This window comes from Phascolarctos cinereus, unplaced genomic scaffold, assembly GCF_003287225.1.
Source record: "Phascolarctos cinereus isolate Bilbo 61053 unplaced genomic scaffold, phaCin_HiC Scaffold_2;HRSCAF=192, whole genome shotgun sequence".
Lineage (NCBI taxonomy): Eukaryota > Metazoa > Chordata > Mammalia > Diprotodontia > Phascolarctidae > Phascolarctos > Phascolarctos cinereus.
The window spans coordinates 272726136-272751894 of NW_027555625.1; the positions used below are offsets into that span (position 1 = coordinate 272726136).

The following is a 25759-nucleotide window of genomic DNA, read 5'->3' on the forward strand; positions in this document are numbered from 1 at the left end:
TATTGGATTGGTTAGGTAGAATTTTCTAGAGAAGGTGCTTTTTAAAAAAAATTTTCTGATAGCTTATTTTTTTTTATTGTTGGTCAAAATGTGCTTTCTGGTTTGCTTAAACACTTTCCCAAAATAGACCAAATCTGTGGGAGTTCTACTGATTGGACATTGAGGTCTGAAGAAGAGCAGGTGGGTTCAAGTTTAGACGGGAAAAGTTTAGATGGGGAAAGTCAAAAGGCTGAGACTGAGGCCTGTGTATGGGGCTTTCAAACTAATAAGGTGGGTGACAAGACAAAGTAACCTATCACAATCCAGCCCTTATCAAACTTAGCTGCCTGGTTTCTGACTGGTTAATTCTGTTACGAAAGCCCAGAGCTGAACGACCAAAGTTCCTGGTTGGATCACCCTGGTGCTTATCCTGCCCTAGTGGGAATGACCATCACAAAATACCCTACATCCCGGGGAAGGTTAAGACCCGGGGCTGCAGAAATCTAAGAGCACCTCACTCAGTCTAGCAGATGGGACAAGGTAGGTGAAAGTGTCCTAAAACTAAAGGAAGGAAGTTGGATCTTTGAAGTCCTTCAATGAAGTCCTAACAATATTTGAAAATTCGCATTGAATTTGGGTTTAGGGGATGTATTTATGGGTTGTGTCTATGGTGGGTCATGCAAATCAAACATATTTGAAATTCAAATAAACGAGGAATCTTCTCACCTCTGGGAACTGGATGGGTGAGAAGTTGGACCAAGAAAGTGGCTTTTTTTGTTGTGAATCTGAGCATTAGGGGCAGAGGTTACAACGTGAGAGGCTGAACTAGGCTGGCTACTCTGAAGACTGGGGAGTGTTGACGGCGAAAGAATGAGGTCGGAGTACGTTTGTTTATATGGCAGTGAATGATATGAGGGAAGTTTGAGGAGCAGTGAAACAATGGAGAGGGGCTGAGAGCTAGATCTGAGAAGTCGGCGTGAAGAACTAGGTGCTTAATTGAGGATAGATGTGTATTGGGGTGTGGATAACTGGGAGCGCCTCGGAGGACGTTGGAGGAGGTGGGGGTTGCCTGAAGAGGTGATGGAAGACCTAGGTGGGGGGTGAAGGTGATGGAGCACCAGAGGGGCCAGGAGGCGGGCGTTTTGCTGGGGAGGGCGTGCGCGGCTGAAAATTTGCAAGGGAAGCTGAGAGAGCCGGGGGCGGACTGAGGAGATGGTTGGGTAAGGAGCAGGGACTCAGAGTGGGAAGCTGGGGCGGTGGCAAGGCGGGGACCTGGGGGCGCTGAGGAGGCGATACGTAGGGGAATTGGGGAGGAGGAAGGAAGGAGGCAGCGCCAGCGGGGAAAGTGACGGCCCGTCAGCTCGGAGAAATACGGCGGCCAGGCCGGGGCGGGCCGGTTCCTAGGGAGCCGCGGCGGCGGCTGCGTCTGGGGAAGGAGGGAGCCGGCGCAGGCAGGGAGGCTGGGAGGCAGACAGGCTGACGGACAAGCGGCCGCCTCCCAGTCCCAGCCCGGCGCCGCCACCCCCGCCGCTGCCCAGATGGGCCCGCGGGCAGCGCCATGAAGCGGGCATGTGCCTGGACTGCGGCCCCAGCGAGCCGGGGCGGGAGCCGGGGCGGGAGCAGCGCGGAGGTGAGTGGGGAAGGGAGGGGAGAGGGAGAGAGGGAGAGAGGGAGAACCCCTGGGACGGGGTGGAGAGAAGGGGGCACCTTGCCAGCTGCCAGGCGCGACCCCCTCCTCGGAGTCCCCTCCCTGAACCTCCTGGAGAACCCCTGCTCTGAGCCCCCTCTCTGTGAGCTGCCTCTCTTGATCCTCGTCCCTTGAGATTCCTCCACTGAACCTCCTTCCTGTGTATCCCCTCCCCTGATCCTTCTCCTCGAGCCCCCTCTCCGTATCCTCCCTCTTCTGAGCCCCCTCCCTTGAGATTCCTCCACTGAACCTCCTCCCTGTACGCCCCCTCCCCTGAATCTCCTCCTCTAAGTCCCTTCTCTGTCTCCCCCTTTTGAGCCCGCTCTCTTGAGAGCACTCTCCTGAATCTCCTCCCTGTACGCCCCCTCCCCTGAACCTTCAGAACCCCCCCCAGCCCCATCTCTGTGCGCGCTCTTCCCTGAATCCCCTTCCCATGCGGCCCTCCCCTGAACCTTCTCCACTGAGTCCCTTCTCTCTCTCCCTTTTGAGCCGTCTCCCTTGAGACCACTCTCCTGAATCTCCTCCCTGTGTGCCCCCACCCCTGATCTTTCTCCTTGAGAACCCCTTCCCTTGAGTCCCCTCTCTGTGAGCTCCCTCTCCCGAACCTCCTTCCTTGAGACCACTTTCCTGAATCTCCTCCCTGTGCGCCCCACCCCTGATCTTTCTCCTTGAGAACCCCTTCCCTTGAGTCCCCTCTCTGTGAGCTCCCTCTCCCGAACCTCCTCCCTTGAGACCACTTTCCTGAATCTCCTCCCTGTGCGCCCCCTTCCCTGAACCTCGAGAACCCCCTTCTCTTGAGTCCTCTTTCTGTGCGCTCCCTCTCCTGAGCCCCCTCCCTCTGCCACTCCCCGAGCCCTTTTCCCGCGAGTCCCCTCCCCTGAGCCCTATCTCTGTGCTCTCCCCCTCCTGAGCCTACTCTCTGGAGTTCTCCATTGAACCTCCTTCTCAAGCACTCCCTCTCTAGAGCCTCCTCTCTGTGCACTCCTTCTCCTGAATCCCCTCCCTATGCTCACTGTTCCCTGAACATCCTCACGAACCCCCTCCCCAAAACCTCTCCCCTGAATATCCTCCCAGAGCGCCCTCTCCCTCAGGCTCCCTTCCCCCATCCTTCTCCCCGAGAACCTCAATCCATTGACGATTCTCTCCTTGAGCTCCTGTCTTTGAACCCTCTCTTGCACTCCCTCCCGTAAGCCCACTTTCTCTACGCCCCTCCCCCAAGCCCTCTTCCCTGTTCTCCTTTCCTAGAGCGCCCCTCTCCTGAACCCCCTCTCTCCATCCCTTTCCCCAGTCCCCTTCTTCCCTAGTGCCCCCTCCTTTCCTCAAAGGAGCTGTCGCTATGCCCTCCCCCGGCCCTGACCTTGGCTCAGGTGGCCCCCATCAGATTGTCCCCCCTCTGCAGGGTTGGAATGCTAGGGACCCTGCCATTGTGCCCTCTTCCAACCCCCACTTCCCACACACTTTGATGTTTTTTCTGATCTTTACCCTATTGCCTCTCATGTCCCAAAGGGGCAGGCGTTTAATCTGACAGATACTCTCACCCCGGTGCTATGACCACTTCAGTCCTGCTTGGCTTTGGCCTTGGGGACCCCCACTATCCTTGGCAGCCATCCACTGACTTTTACCTGCTTGGCAGGAGTACAGCGGACCCCACTATATCTATGCCCTGTGGATTCATTGGGGTACTGTGGGAGGATTCAAGAGGATCTGAGTTCAAATACTGCTACCAATTTAACTTTAGACAATTCATGCAACTTTCCTGGGACTCAGTTTCCTCTTCTGTAAAATAAGGTTAGACTAGTAGATGGTATCTGAGGCTCCTTCCAGGTCTAAATCTATGAATCACCCAAACGTGATTTTTTTGCCCCTCCCCCCTCTAGTCAGACCTCCTAGGAGCACTTGAGCTAACTTGTCAGCCTCTCCCCTCCCCTCCATCCATTATAACTGTGTCTTCTCTTCTGGACTGAGGCTTTGAGGATGTTGCCATCTTCCATCCTCCAACCCCCACCTTTTACTTGCTATTTTCTTTGACCCTGACACCCCAATGAGTGTCCCACCCTAAAGGAGCAAGAGCTAACCTGCTAGCTCTAGGTTCTCCTACTCCCAGCTCTTTGCTTGCTGGTCATTCCTAGCAGCTCCTTCTCCCCTCCCCATAAAGTAAGTTTATATCTTTGTGCTCCTTTTCTTTGCCCCCATCCTCTAATTAACATTGCTCCCAATGACCAACTTTTCCTCCTGGGCCCCCTCTTCCCAAAAAATAGCTCTAAAAGTGAGTCAGACTCTCCCTTCCAAATTTGTTCTCCCTCTTCAAAGGAGCATCAGTTAACTTGTCAGTTCCCCTGTAGTATGATTCCCTTCCCTTTTCCTCTTCAATTTTTCTCTTCCTATTTACCTTCTGACCCCTAATTTTTAGTGATTCCTGTTGGGAAGGAACCTCAGAAGATGTCTGGTGGTCCAAGTCTAGAGTCCCAGGCACTTGAGAGATCAGAGACCCAATCCTTTTCTTGATTTTTAGTATCCTCCCTCCACCTTAACTGAGGTGCTTGGAGATTACAGTTGCATAGGCTTTTTGGCAGAAATCCGGGTCATGACAGAAATATCAAATTTCTGTTCGGATTTGAGGGCCCTCAGGAATGATGACTTTTCCATGTGTTAGAAGGTAATGGGTTCGTTTACAGACTTGTGCTTGATAGAATGTTAATCTCACAGTGAGATCTGGGGTGTTGAGATCTGACAGCCTTGTAGAAAAATTCAATGGACTAGTTGAGTTCTCCAGTTCCTGAATGGAGTGGGTTGGGAGAATCAGAGCACTTTGAGCTCAAACTGAGGCTTCTTGCAGTGATTAAGAAGAGATAGGCTCCCTCCAGAGAGGGCAACAGGAATCATCAGGTCTGGGAGTAAAGACCAAAGGGTAAATTGAGTTGCCTTTTCAGAACAGACCTCAGCTATGGCCAACAGCATCCTCCCTTCTTTTCTTAGCCTCTCCATATAATTTGTTTCTTTTTTCTTGCCTGAGAATGCAACATCAATGAGATCTTCTGGGGTTCAAAATTTCCTTACTGATTCAAAGGCAGTATGCATAGCCTACCCTATCCCCCTGCTGGGAGACTCCTTGTAAAAGCCCACCTTCCTCCTTTACCCCCACCCTCCATTGGCAGAAGATCTGGCCCCAGAATTTTTCCTTTTGTTATAGCCCCACCAAACTGGATTAGGTATGACTTCACCAAAACAGACCCCAGGCTGAGGTGCGGCTGGGAGCAGGACAAGGCCCGGACTCTGCTTAGGCAGAGATCTTGCCGGGTGGAGGGCACCAGAGGCAGCTTTGAACCCATGATTACTTGGACTGAGTGGTATTTGAGTCACAAGTTTGCCAGTTTTAGTGCAGGATGGAATTTATCACCTGCCAAGAAATCTAGGAGCTCTACATAAGGCACTGAATTAGGTACAAATCCAGGTAACAAAACCAGATACACGCTAAAAAGATTTGAGGCTCCAGTCTCTACTTAACAATAGTAGTGGCTAACATTTATATAGCACTTTAAGTTTTGCAAAGTGCTTTGCTCTGAGATATGCATTATCTTTGAGATATATATTGTCATTTGATCCTCACAATAACTTTGTGAGGTAGGTGCTATTATTATCCCCATTTTGCAGAAGAGGAAAATGGAGCTGACAGAGATTAAGTGACTTGCCCAGGGTCATATAGCTAGTGTCTGAGGCAGCATCTGAACTCAGGTCTTACCTGATTCTAGATATAGTACATTATCTACTAAGACACCCACTGGCCTGGCCAGGATCTCTGAAAGGCCAAGAAACAAAGTTAGGAAAGGATAGAATTAGAGTCCAGGCACTCTTAGGAGGAGGAAGGCTTGACTGAGTCCAAAGCATTTTTGGCTTGTGCCGGCTGGCATGGTGGGTGATTTGGGCTGATTGCTCTAATTTCCTCATTCTCCACCTCCTTTCCGGGTTCTACTCTCCTATTGATTGGCATTATCATGGGCATTTGATCTTTGCCACCTTTGTTAAGTCTCTCATTATTTTAAGGTTGCATCTCTCCAGTGGAGACTGTGGGTTGCTCAGACTTAGTTGCAGACCCTGATAAAAATCACACTCCCAGAGAGGACTAGACTAGCAGATAACTGGATAGGTAACTTAACTTTCCTGATGCTGGAGAAAAGATGCTGATAAGATCTGTGGTCTGGGGTGGGGACCTGCTGGGGAGAGCTAGGTGGTGCTTTCCATAAAGTCCAGATAAGATCGGATCTGTCCAGCAGGTGGGGGTGGGGAGAGAGGCCCAAGTCTCAGCTTGACTAACAGGGCTCCTTCCTGAGCCAGTGGCTTTGGTTCAGGAGACAAAGCTTCAGAGTTTCCAGGCAGAATCCAGGTGTGGGGGGTGGTACCCTACAGGAGCTTATGTCTGGCAGGTGGGGCTGAGAGGTCTCCTCCTACCCTCTTCAGGGTTGCTCAGCTAAAGACGCTGGTTAGCAGATGAGTTTTTCCTACTCCCGTAACTACGGCACCTGCTCTTCCCTGGGAAGAGGGAACTTTTTGGAGAGTGAGATTTTCAGCCCCACAGTCCTTCGGTACCTCAGCAGAGGGGAAGGGAAGGGGGCAGCTGTGACTCAATGCAGCAGGCATCTGCATTTTTTGCTGCTGTTGGAGCTTCCTACTTTGATTTTCTAGCTGGAATCATCAGAGGTCCTGGGCTCTTCACTCTGGAGCTGGGTCCGTGTGCGGCTTTGGATAAATTATTGACCATTACTTACTTCCTGTGTGACATGATGGCTCTGTACAGTTATATACAGAACCATCTTGTGTTCAAACTAGAAATGACAACTGCTTAGTTTTGGGGTGATTAAAGGTGTTTTAAGACTTCAAGATGTTACCAGAAAATAAAAAGGAGATGTGGGAAGTATGAAGAATGGTGCTTTATAAAAAAATTTGATAATATCTAATATCTTTTCTCTAAAGTGTTTAAAGCACTTTCTAACTGTGCTGCATGCCATTTGGAGGGCACTATGGGCCATTGGAAAGAACACTGGATCTAAAACAGTTCAGATCTTAGCTTTGCCCTTTCTACCTGGGTAAAGGCTTTGGCCTCCATTTCCTCATCTTTAAAACGAGAGGGTGGAACTAGATGACCCCTTTCAGCTCTTCTTGCTCAAAATCTATGATCCTGTGATCTCTGTACACCTATGAGAGGGCAGGAGGGATTCAATAAGTATTTAATTTGTAAGTTGTCATTTAATAGATGGGAAAATCGACCACCCAAGTTAACACAGCACATCAGTGCTGGTTTTCCTCCTGGGCTTCAGATTTCTGGTGCTTGAGGATCTGAACCTTCTGCTTTTCTGCATCACTCTCTACTTCATTAGTCTCTTGACCCATTTTTTTCTCCTTTTTTAAATGTACATTTCAGGACTTCTCTTTTTCTTCCCTTCATTTTGAGGTTTTTTCCTAAGGATTTCCTTTTCACCACCCCTCTCTCTTTTCTCCTGTTGTTATTGGATTTTTTTTGTCTTTCATTCTTTTGTTTAGTGATAATTGCTGGTTCCTCTGTCTTCATTTCCTCCCCCTTCTGTTCTGTGTTTCCATCTTTATCTGTTCTCTCTTTCCTTTCCTTTCAGTCCCCAGGGTTCCAGATTCTTATACTAATTCTCATTGGACCTGGATGGGACTGGGCCAAGAATTATGTCGTACCCCAGAATAAAACTAGTATTGTATGGTTGCTTGTTATTGTAGGGTTTCTCCTGGAGTCAGGGCTGTTCACACTGGTTTATTATTGTAGAACTGCTTATAAGGGCTGGGTTGTGTATAGGGATGGTATAGGATTGCTCCTGAGAGTTTCTGTACTGACATTTATTTGGTTTTCTGTGGAAAGATCATTGATACTTTTGTTGGAGGTGAGGGAGGATAGGGAAGGAGAATGTCTGCATTAGGCTGGCAGGAAGGAATTATAGTGGTCTTACAAACACCTAAGAGGGCAAATTGTAGTCTGGTCAGAAGCTCTTAAAACAAACAAATAAACAAAAAATACACTCTCAGACTTACTGCCCAGCCATTTTTTTAAAAGAGGAATCAGTCTCTGTATTTAGGTTCTGAACATAATGTTGTATGTTTGAGAAGCTCAAGAAATATCTAATCTTGCTATTTCCCCAGTAAGAAGGTTGATGATGGATAAGTCTCAGGACTTTGGTCCTTTTTGTCAGGTAGATAGTGTCCTAATGCCTTGAGCCACCTTGATAAGAGTATTTCCAAGGCATATGCTTACTGTTCCTGTAACAGAATATAGAAATGCTGAGGTGGAAATTGAGTTGAACTAACCTTCCCTACATATGAGAAAGTACCAGGTCTAATGAAACTTTCCCTAGAACAGCCCTGACAGGGTCAGAGCAAAGGAGGATACATGATCTGTACCTATAAAATACCAGGAGAAAGTGACTTAGGTATGGGTGATTCCCAAAAGCATAGATGGGAAATGATAGAAGCAGTGAGAGGCTAAGAAGGTGGGTGGAGAAGGAAGGAATTGGGAAAAAGAAGGTGAAGGCCATGGGGGCTCTAGAGAGGGAAGCCTGGATGGAAGGTGAAGGGGGAGAGACAGTCGCTTTCACTGGCTCTGCTCCCATTGTTTCAGTGTGCCCAGTGGGGCCTCACCATCTGTTCCTTGTTAGAGACTTGACAGACAGGGCTCTGAGAGATTAATTAATGCCAAGCTGCTGGCAGGTCTGGCTGTGGGGCCAGGCCCTAGGGACCCCATTCCTGGTAGCAACAACTCTTAGCTGACCCCCTAAGTGCCATTCAGTTACCACTGAGTGATCCCTGAGGTATATGGGACCTTGCTTTTGGCACCTTTCTGTTCTCCAGTGGTTGACGGGAGCTAGAACCTATACCACGCAATCTCTAAGGAGGGGGCAATTCTGTTATCAGAGATTTCAGAACCAAGAACTTAACCTGGGACATTCTACCCCTGAGCTATCAGGGTTTTACCCCTGATTCTTCTGCTGACTCACTGTGTGACCTTGGGCAGATCACTTTAGTTTTCTCATGTATAAAATGAGGGGATTCTGAGATTCTTGCTGGTCAACTGTCTGGTTCTAAGACTTAGTCTGTGGACTGGCCCTGTTCCCTGATTCTGATAATGCCCCTTTCAGGTCCCCAAATTCTAGCCCTGACCTCTTCAGAAGGACTGGGAGCAGGGAATGGGTTGTTTGCCTCCTTTCTGCCTACAGAGTGGGACGTGGATCCTCATTCAGAGTCCCAGGGTATTGTGATATTAGTATAGAGTGAGAATTGTATAAACCTAGCCTCTGTGAGAAGATCCAGGTATTTAGTATTTTATCCTCACTGTGGCCAGTGCTGAGGCCCTTAATTAGGACTTTGGAACTCCAGATATGGGTGGGAATACTATAAGAGCCCCTAATAATTTGTTCCTAGGTCTGGGATCTTGTTCTCATATGAATGACAATATTGCCTGGCTTTCTCGAAGGCCAGATCACTTTTTAGGTAGGTAGGTAGCACAGTGCATAGGATGTTGGACCTAGAGTCAGGAAGATTTGAATTCAAATTCTACCTTAAACACTTACTAGCTGTGTGATCCTGGGCAAGTCACAACCTCAGTCTGCCTTTGTTTTCTCATCTGTAAAATGAGAATAACAGCATTTACTTCCCAGGGTTGTTCTGAGGATCAAATGAGATTGCATTTAGTGCTATATAAATGCTATTATTATTGTTATTATTAGTCACTCCCTCCTAGTGCCTAGACTGATCCGTATGATATGAATGTCCCCTTTTGGTTGGACTTTGCCCTTATCCAGGTACCTCCTTTCCTTCTTCTCTTCAGCTGGTATCCAGGAGTTCCTGGCAGTTGTCCAAGGCTTCAGTTGAATAGTAGTAAGGTGTGGCTTGGGGTGGAGCATAGGCTGATATTATGCTATCCCCATTTTTGAATGCTGGAGGGATGTGTCTGTTGGGGGAGGGGATTGATTCCCTCCAAATGGCTGAGGAAGGTATGTTTTCGGGTCAGAAGGTACAAATGACATTTTACCTCAAAGCACCAGGAGCATGTTCTAGGTGTCCCTACCCTCCCACCCCAATTCTCTGCCTGTTCCTTAGGGAGTATAGAATGGGGAACGTCAAAGTCACACTTGCATTTTAACTCTTTACCCAAGGAAGGCTTTGTAGATTCAATGTCTAGGCCAAGGCCTGAGAAATAGGTTCAGTGACTGTGCAGGGAAACTTTGGGCAAGAAGCTCATGTTCTAGGATTGGGCTGACCTAGATCGGTTCCAGGGATACTGAGCTGGAAGGGCCCAGGCCAAAACATCCTTCTGAGAGGTAGCTTCTGGAGGTTGAGGCATAGCAAGCAAGGAGTTTCACCACAAAGACACCCTGACTGCTCTGCTGCCTAACATTTTTGCAGGGCTAATGGTTAACCGATTCTGACTCACCCAAGGCACCTCCTTTGCAGTGCTTCTTTCTTTCCAGCTCCCTGTTTGTTTTCTACAGGTCCCCCACTCCGAGCTTCAGGAACCACCCCTCAAAGGAAGGGGTTAAACATCAGCTGAGGAAACTGGGCTGTTCCATTTTCTTCTCTAGTGTCTACCTCGGTTTTCCTGAATGGTTCAGTCATCATCATGGGAACAGGGGTGGGGAGAAAAGAAGGGGAGAGGGGAAGGGCTTGTGAGGAGGAGTGTGAGAAGAAGGGAAAAAGAGAGAGGAAAGGGGAAAGATGTCACTGTCTCTAATCTATCCGAATTTTTCATTTTCCAGCCAGCGCAAAGAAAGCTCACAGAAAGAGACTTGCTAGAACAATGCTAAGGCTGGCGAGGTGAGGAGGAGCCGGTGGGAAGCCTGAGGGAGCGGCTGAGAACAGGTGATTGGAGGAGCTGATCCTGAGAAGCTAGGCAGGCAGCGGGAAGAAGAGTCTGCCCCTGGTATCCCACGGACTTGACGAAGCCCATCCAAGCCTTGAGGGGAAGCACTGCAAATCCAGGCGTAGGGAGGGGCTGAGGGAGTCCCGGCACCATGGCGACCAATTTTAATGACATTGTCAAGCAAGGCTACGTGAAGATGAAGAGCAGGAAACTCGGGGTGAGTGAGCCAGGGGCTGGAGCACTGACATGACCGCGGGGAGGAGCCTGTCATTTAGAGATACTAAAGAAATCTAGGAATATGGAAACTAGGCTGCATTTGTTGCTGAAAGGGTCCCCACCTCCTGGTTAGGGCTGGTTTCCGACTTTGTTCCTGGATCTTTCTCCTGGAAGCTCTGCTGTCAGCCCCAGCCTGGGGCTCAAATCTGGAGTTATTACTTAGTTGGTGGGTAGGAAGACTGGAGCCAGGGGGCCAGCTCTTCCCCCACTATTGTTAAAGTTGTCCCTAAGGCACTTGCCCTGGAAATCCAGGGCTGCAACTGAGCTATAAAACAGCCATCTAGAGGGATCTGGCAGAAATTGGTCTGGCCCTGGGGACTCTTTCTTTCTTTTAAGTACATTATCTCCCACAAATCAGATTGCTTGTGTGTATGTGTGTATTTTTAGAGCTAGTGAAGGGGGGTGGGGGAGGTGTGGAAAAGCAGATACTTTTGCTTATTGATTTGATTTAAATATAAATGAGAATTCCATGAAATGAATGGTGCCCTTGGAGAGCAGGTCTCCTATCTCTTGTTTAAATAGTCCTTTTTGTCCCTCCCCACCCTGTGCTCCACAAGTCTTGGATAAGTTTGGACAGAATAGCATCCCGTCTCACTAACTGGGATTCCTAAGCCAGGGTGGGTGAAAGTTCATGGACTGACTTAATTATCTAACCCCTTAGCTTGTGTCTCCCCTGAATACCCTACACATTTCAAGGGGAGCTTGTGTCCCAGGATAAAAGCAGTAGTGTTTCCAAAAGCTCAAGTGGGGTTCAGGCCCTGATGTCCTCCCCCATCTTCCTATATTACATGGGCAGTTGGAGAAACCAGGGAGATTAAGCCTCATTTTATTCATGAGAGGACTCTAGCTCAGTCAGGTGGTAGGTGGATATAATATAGTATAGTATAGTATAGTATAGTATAGTATAGTATAGTATAGTATAGTATAGTATAGTATAGTATAGTATAGTATAGTATATCCAGTCTGGTAGAACAAGGAACCCTTCTCCCTGCTCTAGGTAGATGTTCCAGAGCAGTCTTCATCAGGTGAAGGGTTGACTTTTTTGTAGTCTTGTGGCATCCTGATGGCTCCTTGGGGCAGTATGCTAGAGTGCAAAGGATGCTTGTCAGAGAGATAAAGGCAGGGAGATGATGTTTTATGGCCCTGGTTACTAGCCAACAGACAGCTGTATTTTGTGAGTACAGGGAGCTGGAATCCAGTTAGGATTTGATTTGATGTGTAATGGGTCACATTTTAGATCTCTGGTTTATGAATATGTGTAAAACAGCTTGGGCCCTCAAGTAGGACTGCCAAGCTCTACTCCTTCACTCACATCCCAAGGGGGGAAGCATTTAACCCATTGACCTCCAATATGACTACCTCTTCTCTCAAAGGGATTGAAGTCAAGAGCAGTGAAGCAGACCAAGATCATCCTAGAGGCAGAGTTGGGACCTCAGGTCTTAATATTCCCTTTCTGAGCCAGCACTATCAGTAAACCGAATTTTAAGGATCTAGTACCTCTGGGTTCCCAGGCTCACAGGTGAGCCTTTCCAAATATATTACCTGGCCCACAAGGCTTGGGGGTGTGAGAAGCAGGCAGTGGGAATAACAGCCTAAGAAGTCTGGATAGTAGATAATGAGGAGCCTGGAATGGGGAGAGTCATTGGTAAGAGGCAGATGTAGCCAAAGGTTAGGGATGCAGTGTAGAAGGCCAAGAAGAGTCCAACTCTAAAATTCCATGATTCTTTGTGGTCTTGGTCAAGCTAGTTTGCACATGTACTCCCCACCCCACCCTCAAATGCTAGATACTCAATGAGGACCAACCCATTTTTCTTCATGAGCATCAGTTTCTGTATATTGGCAGCTTAGGGTAGTTGATCCTATGGCTTGCACATGCTGTGGCCTCAAGAGGCAGAACTAAAGTGGGGGCACTCCCATTCTTGACTTCCTCCCAACAGCAGACTAGATCTCTGAGTTTTAGATACTGGACCCCTAAAGACGGGAATGGTAGTGAAGAAGGAAGAATCTTGAGTCCCTGATCTAGGTGCCTTGTTGAATTATATAATAACTGAGACTGCTTAGAACATAGAGTGTTGGTGCCCCCCCCAAGCATTAGGTGGGTAGGAGGCCAAGTAATGAGGACAGAACCTAGAAGCTAGGCAAGTGGGGGATATAAATGAATGATAGAATAGACAAGAGTCCCTTTATTTTATAGATAGAAGAATTGAGAGCCAGAAAAGTGATGTTTATATGTCACACACATAAGCTGCAGAGCCAGGTTTAATGTAACTGAGGTTTTCTGACTCCCAAGCCAGTGTTCTTTTTGACTATGACAGACTGCCCATCTGGGACACAAGTGCCAGCTTTGGCCTTTGGCATAGTTGGCTTTCTTCTTGGAGGATGGACTAAGACAGGTAGCTCAAGGAATAGACTTCTGTTCTGGTGGTCCCTAAGACAGGAGATCAAAATGTGACAGGTGTGGGCTTCTAGCCTATCCCCTGGGAAAATGGTCCTTCATGGGCCCGGGGAGCTTATCTCTTCCAGTGTTCACTTAGCTGAGCGTAGCTATGGCTGTTATCTCCAGTTTGCCTGCCAGGAGCCCTGAAAAATGCCCCACCCAGGACCGAGGCCTGGCTGAGGAGTGGCACTGTGTGTATGACAGAGAAACTCCCAGCACACGTGGCCACAGCAGGTAGAGCTGGGATAGAGTTTGGTGCCAGTCATGAGATTATGTGGAGGCTTTTTCAGTTTCCCTAGATAGGAAGCATAGCACATAACTTTGTACCACCTCCAAAGGGAGAATTGGTGCCTTAGGATTTTCTAGGTCACTAAAGCTCCAGGTGAAAAGGGACCTTAGTATCTTCATCTGTAAGGAGAATAGGACTAGTGAAGGAAGGACAGGGACTAATTACATTTTTGGAGAGTTAAGATATAGAATTTTATTTTCAGGGCGCCCACTGATCCAGCCATAGCCATGTGTCTTTTGGCAGGTCATTTTTTCTCTCTGTCCCTTAAATTCTATCTTATCACATGAAGAGAAATCTTGTTTCTTCTGCCTGGCTCCCTGAACTGTTAGGAAGGGTAGTCTCAGTTTTAAAGGCGGTTAGGACTTAGAGTAAAAGGTGCTATACAGAGGTTGGCTTGATAGACTGAAAAGATACTAGACTAGAGTCCAAGAGATCTATAAAAACACTTGGTCTCTCTGAGCCTCAGTTTCCCCATTTCCACAATGAGGCCAAAAATCCTTGCTCAGTCCATTCCAAAGGGCTACTGAGAGGCCTAAATGAGATACATGTGAAGACCATTTAAAGTGTAAAGCACTGCATAGATGCAGGTGGTATTATTGTCATCAAGTATTAGCGTTTGCAGCAACCGTATAAGGCCAAGGATGAAAAAGAGGTGTCTAAATTCCTCCTGTCAGTCTGGTTCAGATGAGCTTGATAGACAAAGCCAAAATAATCATAGTCATATCAATTTTTTTATAATCTTATGGATGTTTAGGGTTTCCTTGTGTTGCTAATCCCGAGTTAAGGCGCTAGGATTATAGTATTGTTGAACTTTGCTAAGAAGATTGGGTCGGGGGCAGAAAACCATGGCTGTGAAACACTTAACATATATTGGACTTGGTTGGTGTATTGGTTTTACTGGGGCTTTTTTCTTTTCCTTTTTTATTCTTTGTTATAAGCGACCACTTTCTGGGAGTTTTTTCTTAGAAGTTGGCGCGTGGGGTGGGATGGGTTGGGGAGGAAGGATATACTGGGAAATGAAGGCTATATAAAAACAGGAGACCACGTCCATATTTTGAGGATACTTTATGACTCCCTTTTTATTGGGGCCCTGTAGGATATTGCTCATATCTTTGGCTCCCACTTTTGTCTTGGCATTTGAGATCAGAAGGGGGTATGCTTCTTACTCGTTCTTTACATCAGGGACAAGGAAACCCATTTGTGTTTTGTGCCAGGTTTTGGTGCTTAGTTGAAGAGCCAGTCCATGTTTTTTCATTACTCACTCAGGTTTTCTTTCCATCCATTGAGTTCTATCAAGTGCTGCCCTCTGTAGTTGGGTCTGAAAATAGCTAGGTCAGTCCACTGGCTGCAGTGATGGGGTAGGGTAGATTTAGGGGACTGTCCTGAGTCTGAACTCAAAATCTTCCACCTGACAGATCTATCGAAGGTGCTGGCTAGTTTTCCGAAAGTCTTCTAGCAAGGGACCTCAGAGGCTGGAAAAGTATCCTGATGAGAAATCAGTGTGTCTTCGAGGTTGCCCCAAGGTGAGTCAGTCACTAACCTCCCTTACCTCATGGCTAAGATGGCTGACCCTTAATCTTTAATGTACCTCCTCCCAAAGTCTGGTTTTGTGGTTCTACCTGGAGCTCCCACCTTGGGGCAGGCTGGACAGTGGGAAGTGTTCCTCCTAATCTGACTGGAACTTGGGGCATTCTGGCTACCTTTTTGCCCTGGAGGGAAACACAGATGCTGAGGCTGAGTCTCTTATGGTTTCCATACAGGTGACTGAGATCAGCAATGTGAAGTGTGTCACAAGGCTCCCTAAGGAAACAAAGCGGCAGGCTGTGGCCATTATCTTTACTGATGACTCAGCTCGAACCTTCACCTGTGACTCTGGTGAGTGACTGAGGTGGCAGACCTCAGCTGGGGACATGAGGCAGAGGTTTAGAGCTAAACAAGGTTAGCTTTAGTTGGGCCCAGAGTTGAGGATCTTGGAGAAGTCCTCAGAATAATGGAATCCTGAAGAGGATGTAGCCTTCTGCTCTTAACTATAAGGACTGATGAGAAGAGCCAGGTGACCATTTTATAAAACTTGGGGCTTAATCTCTTGGTGGGTGAGTATGGAGTGGTACTGTTATTCTATTATTGTAGTAATTGAAATAAGGAGTCCTCTCTCTTCCTCTAAGGGGAAACTGGACGAAGTCGAAAAAACCATTTGGTAGGATGGTGGTAAGGTAGTTGAGAGATGTGAAGTGCCTTCTCCATGACTGAATTCTTGGGTGGCAGGCTCCAGTGCACAGATGGATATACTTGACAAGTGCTCAAACTTGCGTTTCAGAGCTGGAAGCCGAAGAGTGGTATAAGACGCTGTCTGTGGAATGCTTAGGTGCCCGGCTCAATGACATCAGTCTGGGGGAGCCAGACCTCCTGGCTCCGGGAGTACAGTGTGAACAAACAGGTAAAGTATGGAGCCTAGGACCCATGGGTTTGAAGTTCAAGGAAAGTGGCTGAGAGAGAGGAGACTTTTCATACAACTACAGTTCCATTTTTTTTTCCTCCTTCCATCTCCCCTCACTAGATCGATTCAATGTCTTCCTGTTGCCCTGCCCCAACCTGGACGTCTATGGTGAATGCAAACTACAGATCACCCATGAGAATATCTACCTCTGGGATATGCACAACCCCCGTGTAAAGCTCATCTCATGGCCACTCTGCTCTTTGCGCCGCTACGGCCGGGATGCTACGCGTTTCACGTTTGAGGCTGGCAGGTAGGGCCTCAGATCTTCTAACTCCACCTATGGAAACCAAAGAACATCTTTTTATCCTCCATCTACTTACATTTCTGACCAGCATCCTGCCAAAAGTATTTTGGTTCCAGAGCTGAGGCGATAACTTCAAGGGGCTGGGCTCTGCTGCATTTTTCAGAGGGCTGTGGATTAAGGATTTGTGATATGGGGGGTTAGGAGGGCAGCAGCATTAATTTGGTTGTGAATAAGCAGAAAGCAAGCCTGTGCCATAGGCGATGCATGTTAGCAAGGCATGTGTATGTACATTATATATGTGTACACTTCTGGTCCCCACCACCCTTCCCATAGCTCTAGTGCTGTCCAACAGGATGTGTGATGCAGGTGAAGGGCTCTACACATTCCAGACACAAGAGGGGGAGCAGATCTACCAACGAGTACATAGTGCCACCCTGGCGATTGCTGAGCAGCACAAACGGGTTCTACTGGAGATGGAGAAGAACGTGAGGGTGAGGCCCAGAGTGGGAAGCTGGGGAAGCAGGAGGGGACTGAATTGACAGGCATGAGAGGCCAGCACGCTTTGAGACATCTTTCTGTCCCATTGAGGCACAGCCTCCTACATTAGTGTAATGGGAAAAGCATTAGGTTTGGAGTCAGATTTGAGTTCAAGGCCTTTTATCACTTATTAATCCGATCTTAAACAAGTCGTAACCTTTCTAGGCCTCAGTTTCCTACCTGTAAAGTGAAGTGCTTGAACTAAATAATCCCATAAGGTCATTTCTGACAGTCTGTGTCTTTGAGTCCTTCCCTCTGTTGCTTGGTCCTGTGCAGATGCCAGGCCCGATTCCCCAGGCCATCTCTGCCATGTCTCGTCCTCCTGTTAATGGCCTTCCTCTTCTCTCTGTCTCAGCTGCTGAACAAAGGTACTGAGCACTATTCCTATCCGTGCACACCAACCACCATGCTGCCCCGGAGTGCCTACTGGCATCACATCACTGGTTCCCAGAACATTGCTGAGACTTCCAGCTATGCTGGTAAGTGACTTCTCCTGCCTTGCCTATCCTCTCTGAAGCATTCATTAACAGATTATTTTTGATTATCTAAATCATTATGGGCAACTGGCAATTATTTTTGCCCTCCCAGTAGAAGCTTCTTGAGGCACTACATCCTGTGACCTCAACTTTTAGGTGTCACAGAATGCCACCCTTGGTCTACCTTTCTGTCCACAGGTGAAACATATGGAGCTGCTCAGGCAAGCTCGGACACTGACCTTCTCAACAGATTTATCCTGCTGAAGCCAAAGGCTGGTACAGGAGAGAGCAAGGAGGCCAAAACGGCTTCCCAGTGATGCTGTTGTTACTGAAATAGCTCATGTCATCCCAAGGGAGGGACTGGCAGCACACTGACGGCTTCTTCCTTCCTGGCCCCTCTCCTCTCACATTTCTCCCCAAGGGGACAGATGACCCAGGACCCTACCCTACAGAAGGAAAGCCTGGAGAAAGCGAGTGGGATAGATGCCTTTTCCTCAGCTGAGTGACAGGCCTGGCCCAAGGAGAGGGCCCATTCACTTCACCAGAGCATGCATGAGGGGCTAGAGCAACCAAGGGACTGTATATGGTTATGATTTTAATATATATTGTTACATAATTCTACATTAATGGGATTTCCCCCTTTATCTTTGCCCTCCCCACCCACAAATGCAATTTTAAGATCTGGTGACCAGTGGCTGGTGTCTTTGGAGCAGCTGATCTCCTGTTGTCTGTGGAAATGCCCCTCAGATCCCAGAACCTGGAAGGACTCTGGAATGAGGATTTGAACCCAAGCAAAAGCAGGCATCCAACAGCCTGGCTATACCTGAGCAGGCCCAGGCAGAGGCCAGGGAGAAGCAGCTAGCCCTAGAACTCCCATCCAGGGTCCTAGTAGGATGGCACAGGAAGATGGCATCTTGGTTGTGCCAGCAGCAAGTTTTGTACTGTGACACATCCGGTGACATCTTTCTCTCTAAACTGCCATTTCTGCACAAACCCCTTCCTGCCTGTTGGGGCTGGAGGGGTCACTGACCATTATCTTACTCTTTGAGGAGGAGGCTCTGGGAAAGGGGGAGGGCTAGGACCCTGATTAGTTCTGACTCAGTATACTGCCCTAAAATCAGGTTTAGGAAGGAGGCCTCACATCCTCCAAGTCAGATTATTATGACATAGTAAGGAGGAAGGGTAGCATTCCTAAGGCCCCCCCTTCCCTTCCCCTGCCCCATCACCTCCCTGGGGAGTACCTCTTACCACTTGTCCTTTTCTTTCACAGGACAGGAGGCTTCCCACTTGACATGGGGCCGACGCTGCTGAAATGCAATTAAAGCAATTGATTTTCTAGTGCTGGTATTTATTTGACTACCGTGCAGAAGGGCTATCTTTCTATTCACATGGAACCTTTTTTTTTTAAAATGTTTGTGGTCCTGATTTGGGGAGTTGAGCTTCTTGTAAATATTTATTTCAGTTGAGGCAAAAGGCAGACTAAAGAAGAAGACCCTCCCACCCAAATCTAGGAGCAAGGGAGGTAGCCGCTGGCCCAACTTTCCTCCTTGGTTTCATTCAATTTCTCTTCTCTTTGAGGAACAAATCAGATTTTGCTTGTGAAGATGGGGGGTGGGATGGGGATGGGGGCAAATGCTCAGTCTAAAGGCCTTGGAATGGTCTGAGGTAGCAGAGCTACCTGGGTTGGGCCAGGGAAGAATGATGCATGGAGGAAGTAGGACATAAAATTATGTGCTGTTTATTGCCAAAAATGATTTTTTTTAAAAACCTGCTCATCAATAAAGGACCCTTACTATCTGATTTGCTTTTCTGATTTGTCACCCAACTATCCCCTGATGTACTTTCCTTTGGAGCCAGTGGTATGGAGTCAGGGCTAACCCACTCTCATCAAGAAAACACTGAAGGATGCTTGCTTTCTCTTCTCAACTAAGTGATCAAGCTACAGGTAGAGGAGTTTAGGGTTGAGAAGGCAGTGGGCCTAAGCTGGGGACTGGTAAGAAATTAACAGAACACTTCAAAACAAACCTAGGAGAAAACACTGTACTCAATAAAGGCTCAAACCCAGCCAGGTGAAGCACTACCAGAGAATAAGTAACTCACTGAAAGATTGGGCCTACAATCTGGGGCAGAGAATTTTCCCTGCTGCTGCTAACAAAGGTGCAACAGTAGAGATGTACTTAAGGCTCAGTATAGCCTTAAGGTTGTTTACGACAAGGATTTAATAAAGGATGGACCTACTCACCTCATCCTCCAAAATGTTTGTTGATGCCCAGGGGGATAAGGCTTTTTATTTTCGGTTCATACTAAAGGAAGAGACCAACCCAAGGAGACCAGGATGAGACCCTGTGGGGAGTGAAGCCTCCCATCTCTACTTCCCATGTTATCTTCCTAAGCTAATTACATCCTAACCTGGCAACGGGTTTAAAAGCTGCAATGTGCTAGCCAGGACTTTGAACCAACTAAATTTTAGTCCACTCTACAGTGGCAAGCAGAAGCTCAGGCTAGAAGTGCATCCATTTTCCTTGAGTCCCATTTCTGGTAGAAATGACTGCTGCTAGTTTATAGTCAGAACATCACTCTGGATCTCATGGGTTAGCTGGGTCTGAAGGTCACTCAACTTCTTCTTCAAACCAGACAGAGCAGAAAGGACAATGGTTTCTGGGCGAAGAGAGCCACAGGACTCCACATTGTAGTAGAATCTGGAACGAGGTCCAAAGGAAAGGCAGAGACTGTAAATGCCCCTTAGTGCTATGACTTAAATTCCTGAGTTTGGGGCTTACCCCTATTCTACTCTCTATCTTTAACTAACCCTTAACACTCAGGGTTCAATCTTCCACACCTAATAACTTCAGGAAGACAGATCTCTAGATAGCTATTCCTAAAACTTTCTACATCACAGGGCATCGTCTGTTACACTTCAGTGTGGATTGAAAAAACCTTAAAACAAATATGCCATTTAAAATTTTTGAAGGAGAAAGAATATCATAAAATCGTTACCTTAAACCTGCTTAAAAAGGCAACTCACTGGGGACATAAATTAAGCGACCTGGGAAGACTAAGGGGCCATAGTGCCCCCAAATCTGCAAGAGTTGTGATAATTGATGTCAGCTGCAACTTCCTACAGATTTAAGTCTGGGTAACTAAGTACTGACACAATGGAAGAATTTTCTCCTTTGGTACTTATCCCATGCAAAACTACATCCCTACTGCCACAATACAGAAGCCACCAAAATGCAAGGTCAGACTGGCCAGTATTGTTAGAAATAACCCTAAATACCTGACAGATCTTACCTCTCTGGTTTGCCATTGGGGTCATAGGGAGCCTGAGCTTCATCCTCGTCAATCTCAGAATATTCACTCTTTGGCCTGGGATGATCAAAGAAAATGACAGCACAAAATTCATTTAAATGCTTTATAGGAAAACTAAGAAGTTGCAAAATACAGGGGCATATGGGCATTCTTCGCATGGCAGATTAAATCCAAGTGTTTTAACACAGATTCTTCTCTTTGAGCCTAGTTATGTTAACTTGCTGAATAAGTTTATACTGTTGTAGTACAGCAAATATGTTTTACTTAGAAACTAATGTGGAATCAAGGAGACCAGTGGTTCTCAAAATTTTTTGTTCTCAGGACCCCTTTACAACATTATTAAGGACCCCAAAGAGCTTTTGTTTGAGTTACATCTATCAATATTTACTGTATTAGTAAATTTACTGTACTACTACTGTACTGTACTACAATTATTTACTGTGTTTTACTGTTTGACTTTGCAGACCCCCTGGAAGGGTCTTGGGGACACCCTGGGTCTCTGGATCATGTTCTGTGGGACTGCTGAAGTAGACGAAAAAATTATATCCAAAGTATACACAGAACGGCTTGCAGATATGAGGGTGGAGGTTAGAAGACCCTAAGTAAGTCGGGTCTATAAGCCTTTGTAGTTGTTACATTGACATCTAAATAAGAAGTGAACCAAGAAGGAACACAGCAGATCTCAGAGTACACATCCCCTTTTCCTTGTAAGTACTTCACCTCTACCTGGAAGCAGAACATACCATTCTTCAGGCTTTGGGTAAACTGTATGCCTCAAGGCATTATCTGGGTCATACTCAAAGGCCACTCCAGCTGTAGGGTTCCACTTGGCATGCTCCTTGCCAAAGCCCTTTTTAGCATAGGCTCGTAGTCTCAGTTCCTGGCCTTTCCGGAGTTTGACAATGAGGATGTCTGCGGAGAATAAAAACCTAGGTCAAGAAAGGTAACTGGAGATGCCAGATTCCAGATGTTGGATCAGACTTGTAGCCTAAGGAATATAAAAACCTGAAAGCAAGGTTACCCTGAAAACCAGCAATAAGAGGCTCTGTTTGTTCCATTTCCATTTACCATACCAAGACATGCAAGAACAGGTATTTAACTCTTACACAAACCACTTACCATCCTGTTCCACATAGTCATTGGGGTCATTGTCTCTACTCCGGGATGTCACCTGAAAGGAACCCAAGGTGGAGATCAGCTGCTCTTCTCTTATTTTTGGCTCGTTAAATGACTTAAAGTTTTAATTGACTAAGTGATGACTACAGAAAATTAACCTAAGAATGGCATGGTAGGAATAGTTAGAAGGATGTACCCATGTTAGTGACAGGGAGAACAATTCTAGTCTAAATTTGCTGGCACTTTAAAGGGCTCTCCCCATAGGAGGGGCCTAGTGCACTTGGACCAAGAATTAGTACCTATACGATTCCTGCCTGGCATTAACAAGGGCCTAAGATCAGTAAATTGGTTATCAGCTAGGTGAAAAAATTCCAATGTTACAAGCAACGAAGAATTTATTACAACTTCTGAATGGGAGCTTACATGGTAGAAGAAGTCTTTGTAAGGGGAGGAGGTGACTAGATACTGACCGGAATAACTCGGGGAGTATTAGAAATGAGATCCCGAGATGTGACATGGCGAGTCTGATCCTCATTGCAACGCACATCAAGTGTAAACTCTACTGAGCACTCAGGACAAAACTCTTCACATGCACAGTCCTAGAAGAGGATAAAGAACAGAAATAAGTTTGAAGCAAAAGAGCTTGGTCTGGATTTTGCATCTTATATCCAACACCAATTCTCTTAAGTTTCTAAATTCATAAAATAGTACAATCATAGAATCTCAAAGACATTTTTTGTGTACAGTATTGATCTGATGTTATTCTTTTGGGCTGATAGACAGTCTATGACTCAAAAAATGATAGGTATATAAGAATGGCAATTCTTTCCCCTCACCATCACCACATCCCTATCTTCCCCCCGACTAGTGTAGGCACCATTATGGATACACAAGAATCTCTGGTTATATCCTAAGACAGAACTCCAAATATTTATTTTCCCATAAAAACAATGTTGTAAATGGGAACTAGGTCTCATGGTACTACTTCATCTCTATTATGTGTTCAAAAGGCTTTTCTAGGCTAGCCTGTATATCCAACCATCATTTATTTACAACATGTTTCTATGGAAAAGTTAATTCTATGCTCCAACCAAATGATTTAATACAATAACCTATATATAAACTACAGCCAGCCTATATAATAGGCAGTTGCTGAATGCAGAAAATTCTAAACTGGAAAATTTCACTGAAGGGCCTAATCCTCCATATGCACATACCACTCCTTTACTGGTAACTTAACATTCAGATTGCATATAGCCTGACAATCAAGGTTTAATAAGATCCTTTAGAGAAGAAAAGTTTCTCAAACCAGAACTAGTATAGAAGAATATTTTATTTATATTAGCAGAACCTGTCAATACTGTTTTCCCCTATACCTCAATCCTTCACTTTATCCCCCGCCCATTCCTTTACCATTACATACAGACTCTTCTCTCATACATCTAACCAACTTCACAAAGACAAACATCTCTTCCTAAAAGGATAAACAAGGCAAGACGTTACTACTGTTCCCTTTTTCACAACAATTTGGAATTAATATGAGGTGGTTATGGGGAAATGGGGATAGTGGAATGAAAAAGCTTCAGAATTACTATGATATAAAACTGGACAACTGAATGCAATCTAAGAGCTTGAAAGCATGTTATCAAGGAAATACTCTCCGGTAATCAAACAGAATAGGTTATAATCTTACCCTGGAGTATTGCAGCTTGTCTACAATGTCATCACTTGTAAGAGGGATTAATCCTGGAAAAAAACAAAGCAGTGTTTCAAGTAGATCAAAATCCTTCAGAAGTCAGGCGGCTTGCTCTCATATCTTTCTAAGACACAAGCTGGCATCCCTTCTCCCCTACACCTCCTGAACTTAACACTTACCAAGTCTGTGCGCAATGAACTCATCATGCAGCACTGATGAGTTGGCATCAATTTGGACCCAATCTATGGCTAAAGAAAAAAAAAGGCAGAAATGCAGTTGAGTCACAGAGCTTACACTGAAGACACAGGGAATAATCAAGCAGATAGTAGTGAGACCTTTGTGCTGACCCTTCAGGAAGGAAGATCAAAGCTTGTTCATTATACCAATATGTACCATACTGTCACTTGCAAGTTAGGGGCACTGAAATGAACTGGAGGCTGCCTTTCTTTCAAAGTTCTCTAAAATCTGTCCCCATGCTATGCACAGAGCACCATCCAGCCTTATTCAGACCTCTCATATGTACTCCCTTTACTCTAGCTACAGTGGTCTTCTCATTGTGACCTTCATAATCCATGCTCAATGTGTCTTTGTTTTATTTTGTTCATATTAAAAGACCCAGCTCAAATACTACCTCCTGAAAACTCTGACCTATAATGACTTCCTTTATCCAAACCATATTTCACTTAATGCTTGTATCACACGGTTTGGTACTTTTTAAGTCAGTCTGTCAACAAGCATTTATTAAGTGCCTATTATATGCCAGACACTGTGCTAAACATTATAAGCTTAACTGTTAAATAAATATGTATGTTAAATATTAAAAGATGAAAGGAAGAGGCTATCACTGTGGACCACAGTGACTAGGGAATACTTGACGGAGAGGTTAAGGCTGATCTAGACCCTGAAAGAACAAGATTTGGTTGGCAGGGAAGAGAGGTGAAGACTGTAGATTATCCCACTGCAAAGTCATAGATCGTTAAAGCTGAGAAGAAGCCTTAAAAATCATCTAGTTCAATTCCATTTCTTTTGTTGTTGTTGTTGTTCTCCACTTAATACTATGTTCTAAATTCAAAGCAGGGAGAAAAAGAGGCTTTGTGAATCTTTAATATGTACAGCTTGCTTTTTCCTTTCAAAAATATAATAAATTCAACATGTAAATTTCGTAGTTATCCTTCTTGCCTGGGTTTCCTTTTGTTCTTTTCTATATATTTTTTTAAAAATGTTCCAAAGACAGCCTTTTTCTTTCTTTTCGGCAATTCTAGGTTTACAGAGCACTTTACATATGTTATCTTATTTAATCTACCATACCCATGAGGCACCATGCTATGAGATAAATCCTATAAGAGACCTTGCTTTTAAGGAGCTTAAAACCAAAAGGGGGGTGGAGAAAACACAGAGGTGGTTGCTGGTGCTGTAGTCTAAGTAAGAGCATGAGGAAAGGGCTATAAGGATTTTGAGGAAGGTGAGATCACATTCAGCTGAAGAAGGGCAGAAAGAATCAGAAGATGTCATGGAGTAAGTAGTATCCAAGATGGACACTGAAAAAACAGGGGGCATCAACAAAGAGAAAAGGGGTGGGGGAGGAGGAAGAAGAGTGCCTTTTGGGCATGAACAAAGCAGGAAGAAGGGGCAGGCTGAGAAGGATGAGGACAAGGAATAGTTCAACTGGTTAATCAGATAAATGAAGTCCCCAACGCCCCAGCTTCCACACCACCTCCATATCCGTGTGACCCTGAGCAACTCATTTCACCTCCTGTGCCTCCGTTTACCCACCTACAAAACAGGGGTCAAGAATAAAGACACTACCTACCTAGGGTTATCATGGGGAACGCGCTTTGCAACCTCTAAAACCTAGGGAAACGGGAAGAACTATTTATTATTAAAATACCGAGGGGCAAGGGAGGGGCGCGCGTTACCATGGCAGCGAGGCCGCAGGCTTACCTATAATGGGCACCTCTGCGATGAAGACTCTGCGGATGGAATTGGCCACTCTGCGGGGAGGAGGGAAGCAGAGGCTAATGAGAGAGGGTCCCCAAGGCTGGTCCTCCCCGTCCCCTCCCCCCAGGGACACCCCAGGGGAAGCCCCTTCCCCACAGATCTCAGAGAGCGGAAGAAGCCCCCGCGCCCTCCCGAAACTCCCTGGAAGCCCCAAGGCGCTAGCTCCTTACGCCAGGTCCGTATTCTCGATGATGAACTTGACGTTCTCGTCCGTGAGCTCGGTGATCCGCACCGTGGGCTGGTTGGCATACGGCATCGCGATCCAAAACGGCCCCCGGCCCCCACGCTTGGCCCTGGGCTCTGCGGTTCACCCAACCAACTGCGCGCCGCCACTGACGTCGCCGGATGC

The 25759-nt window shown here is 46.4% G+C and overlaps 2 protein-coding genes across 3 annotated transcripts; one reads left to right on the top strand and one right to left on the bottom strand.

The window, feature by feature from the left end:
- The first annotated feature begins 369 nt into the window (after positions 1-369).
- DOK4 (docking protein 4) lies at positions 370-19091 on the top strand. 2 transcript variants are annotated; one of them, XM_020965571.2, is made up of 9 exons: positions 370-519; positions 10432-10752; positions 14953-15060; positions 15298-15412; positions 15855-15974; positions 16095-16284; positions 16631-16769; positions 17171-17294; positions 17490-19091. In XM_020965571.2, exons 2-9 carry the CDS (start codon positions 10687-10689, stop codon positions 17606-17608), a joined length of 981 nt encoding a protein of 326 aa, XP_020821230.1. In that variant the 5' UTR covers positions 370-519; positions 10432-10686; the 3' UTR covers positions 17609-19091. The 2 variants fall into 2 exon arrangements, with proteins under 2 accessions (XP_020821230.1, XP_020821231.1); XM_020965572.2 differs by lacking the exon at positions 370-519 and adding an exon at positions 1395-1609.
- Positions 19010-25759, bottom strand: POLR2C (RNA polymerase II subunit C). Its single transcript, XM_020965573.2, has 9 exons — positions 25581-25759; positions 25354-25403; positions 23592-23660; positions 23410-23462; positions 22187-22315; positions 21720-21771; positions 21344-21512; positions 20583-20657; positions 19010-19990 (listed from the first exon to the last, which is right to left on the bottom strand). Exons 1-9 carry the CDS (start codon positions 25664-25666, stop codon positions 19846-19848), a joined length of 828 nt encoding a protein of 275 aa, XP_020821232.1. The 5' UTR covers positions 25667-25759; the 3' UTR covers positions 19010-19845.

Coding starts and splice junctions, on each gene's coding strand:
- POLR2C (XM_020965573.2), bottom strand. CDS start 25,666: ATGCCGTATGCCAACCAGCCCACGGTGCGGATCACCGAGCTCACGGAC. Junction 23,661..25,353: donor CGCAGAGGTGCCCATTATAG/GTAAGCCTGCGG, acceptor TTTTTTCTTTAG/CCATAGATTGGGTCCAAATT. Junction 19,991..20,582: donor CCCAATGGCAAACCAGAGAG/GTAAGATCTGTC, acceptor ACCTCGTTCCAG/ATTCTACTACAATGTGGAGT.
- DOK4 (XM_020965571.2), top strand. CDS start 10,687: ATGGCGACCAATTTTAATGACATTGTCAAGCAAGGCTACGTGAAGATG. Junction 15,975..16,094: donor AGTACAGTGTGAACAAACAG/GTAAAGTATGGA, acceptor TCCCCTCACTAG/ATCGATTCAATGTCTTCCTG. Junction 16,285..16,630: donor TTCACGTTTGAGGCTGGCAG/GTAGGGCCTCAG, acceptor GCTGTCCAACAG/GATGTGTGATGCAGGTGAAG.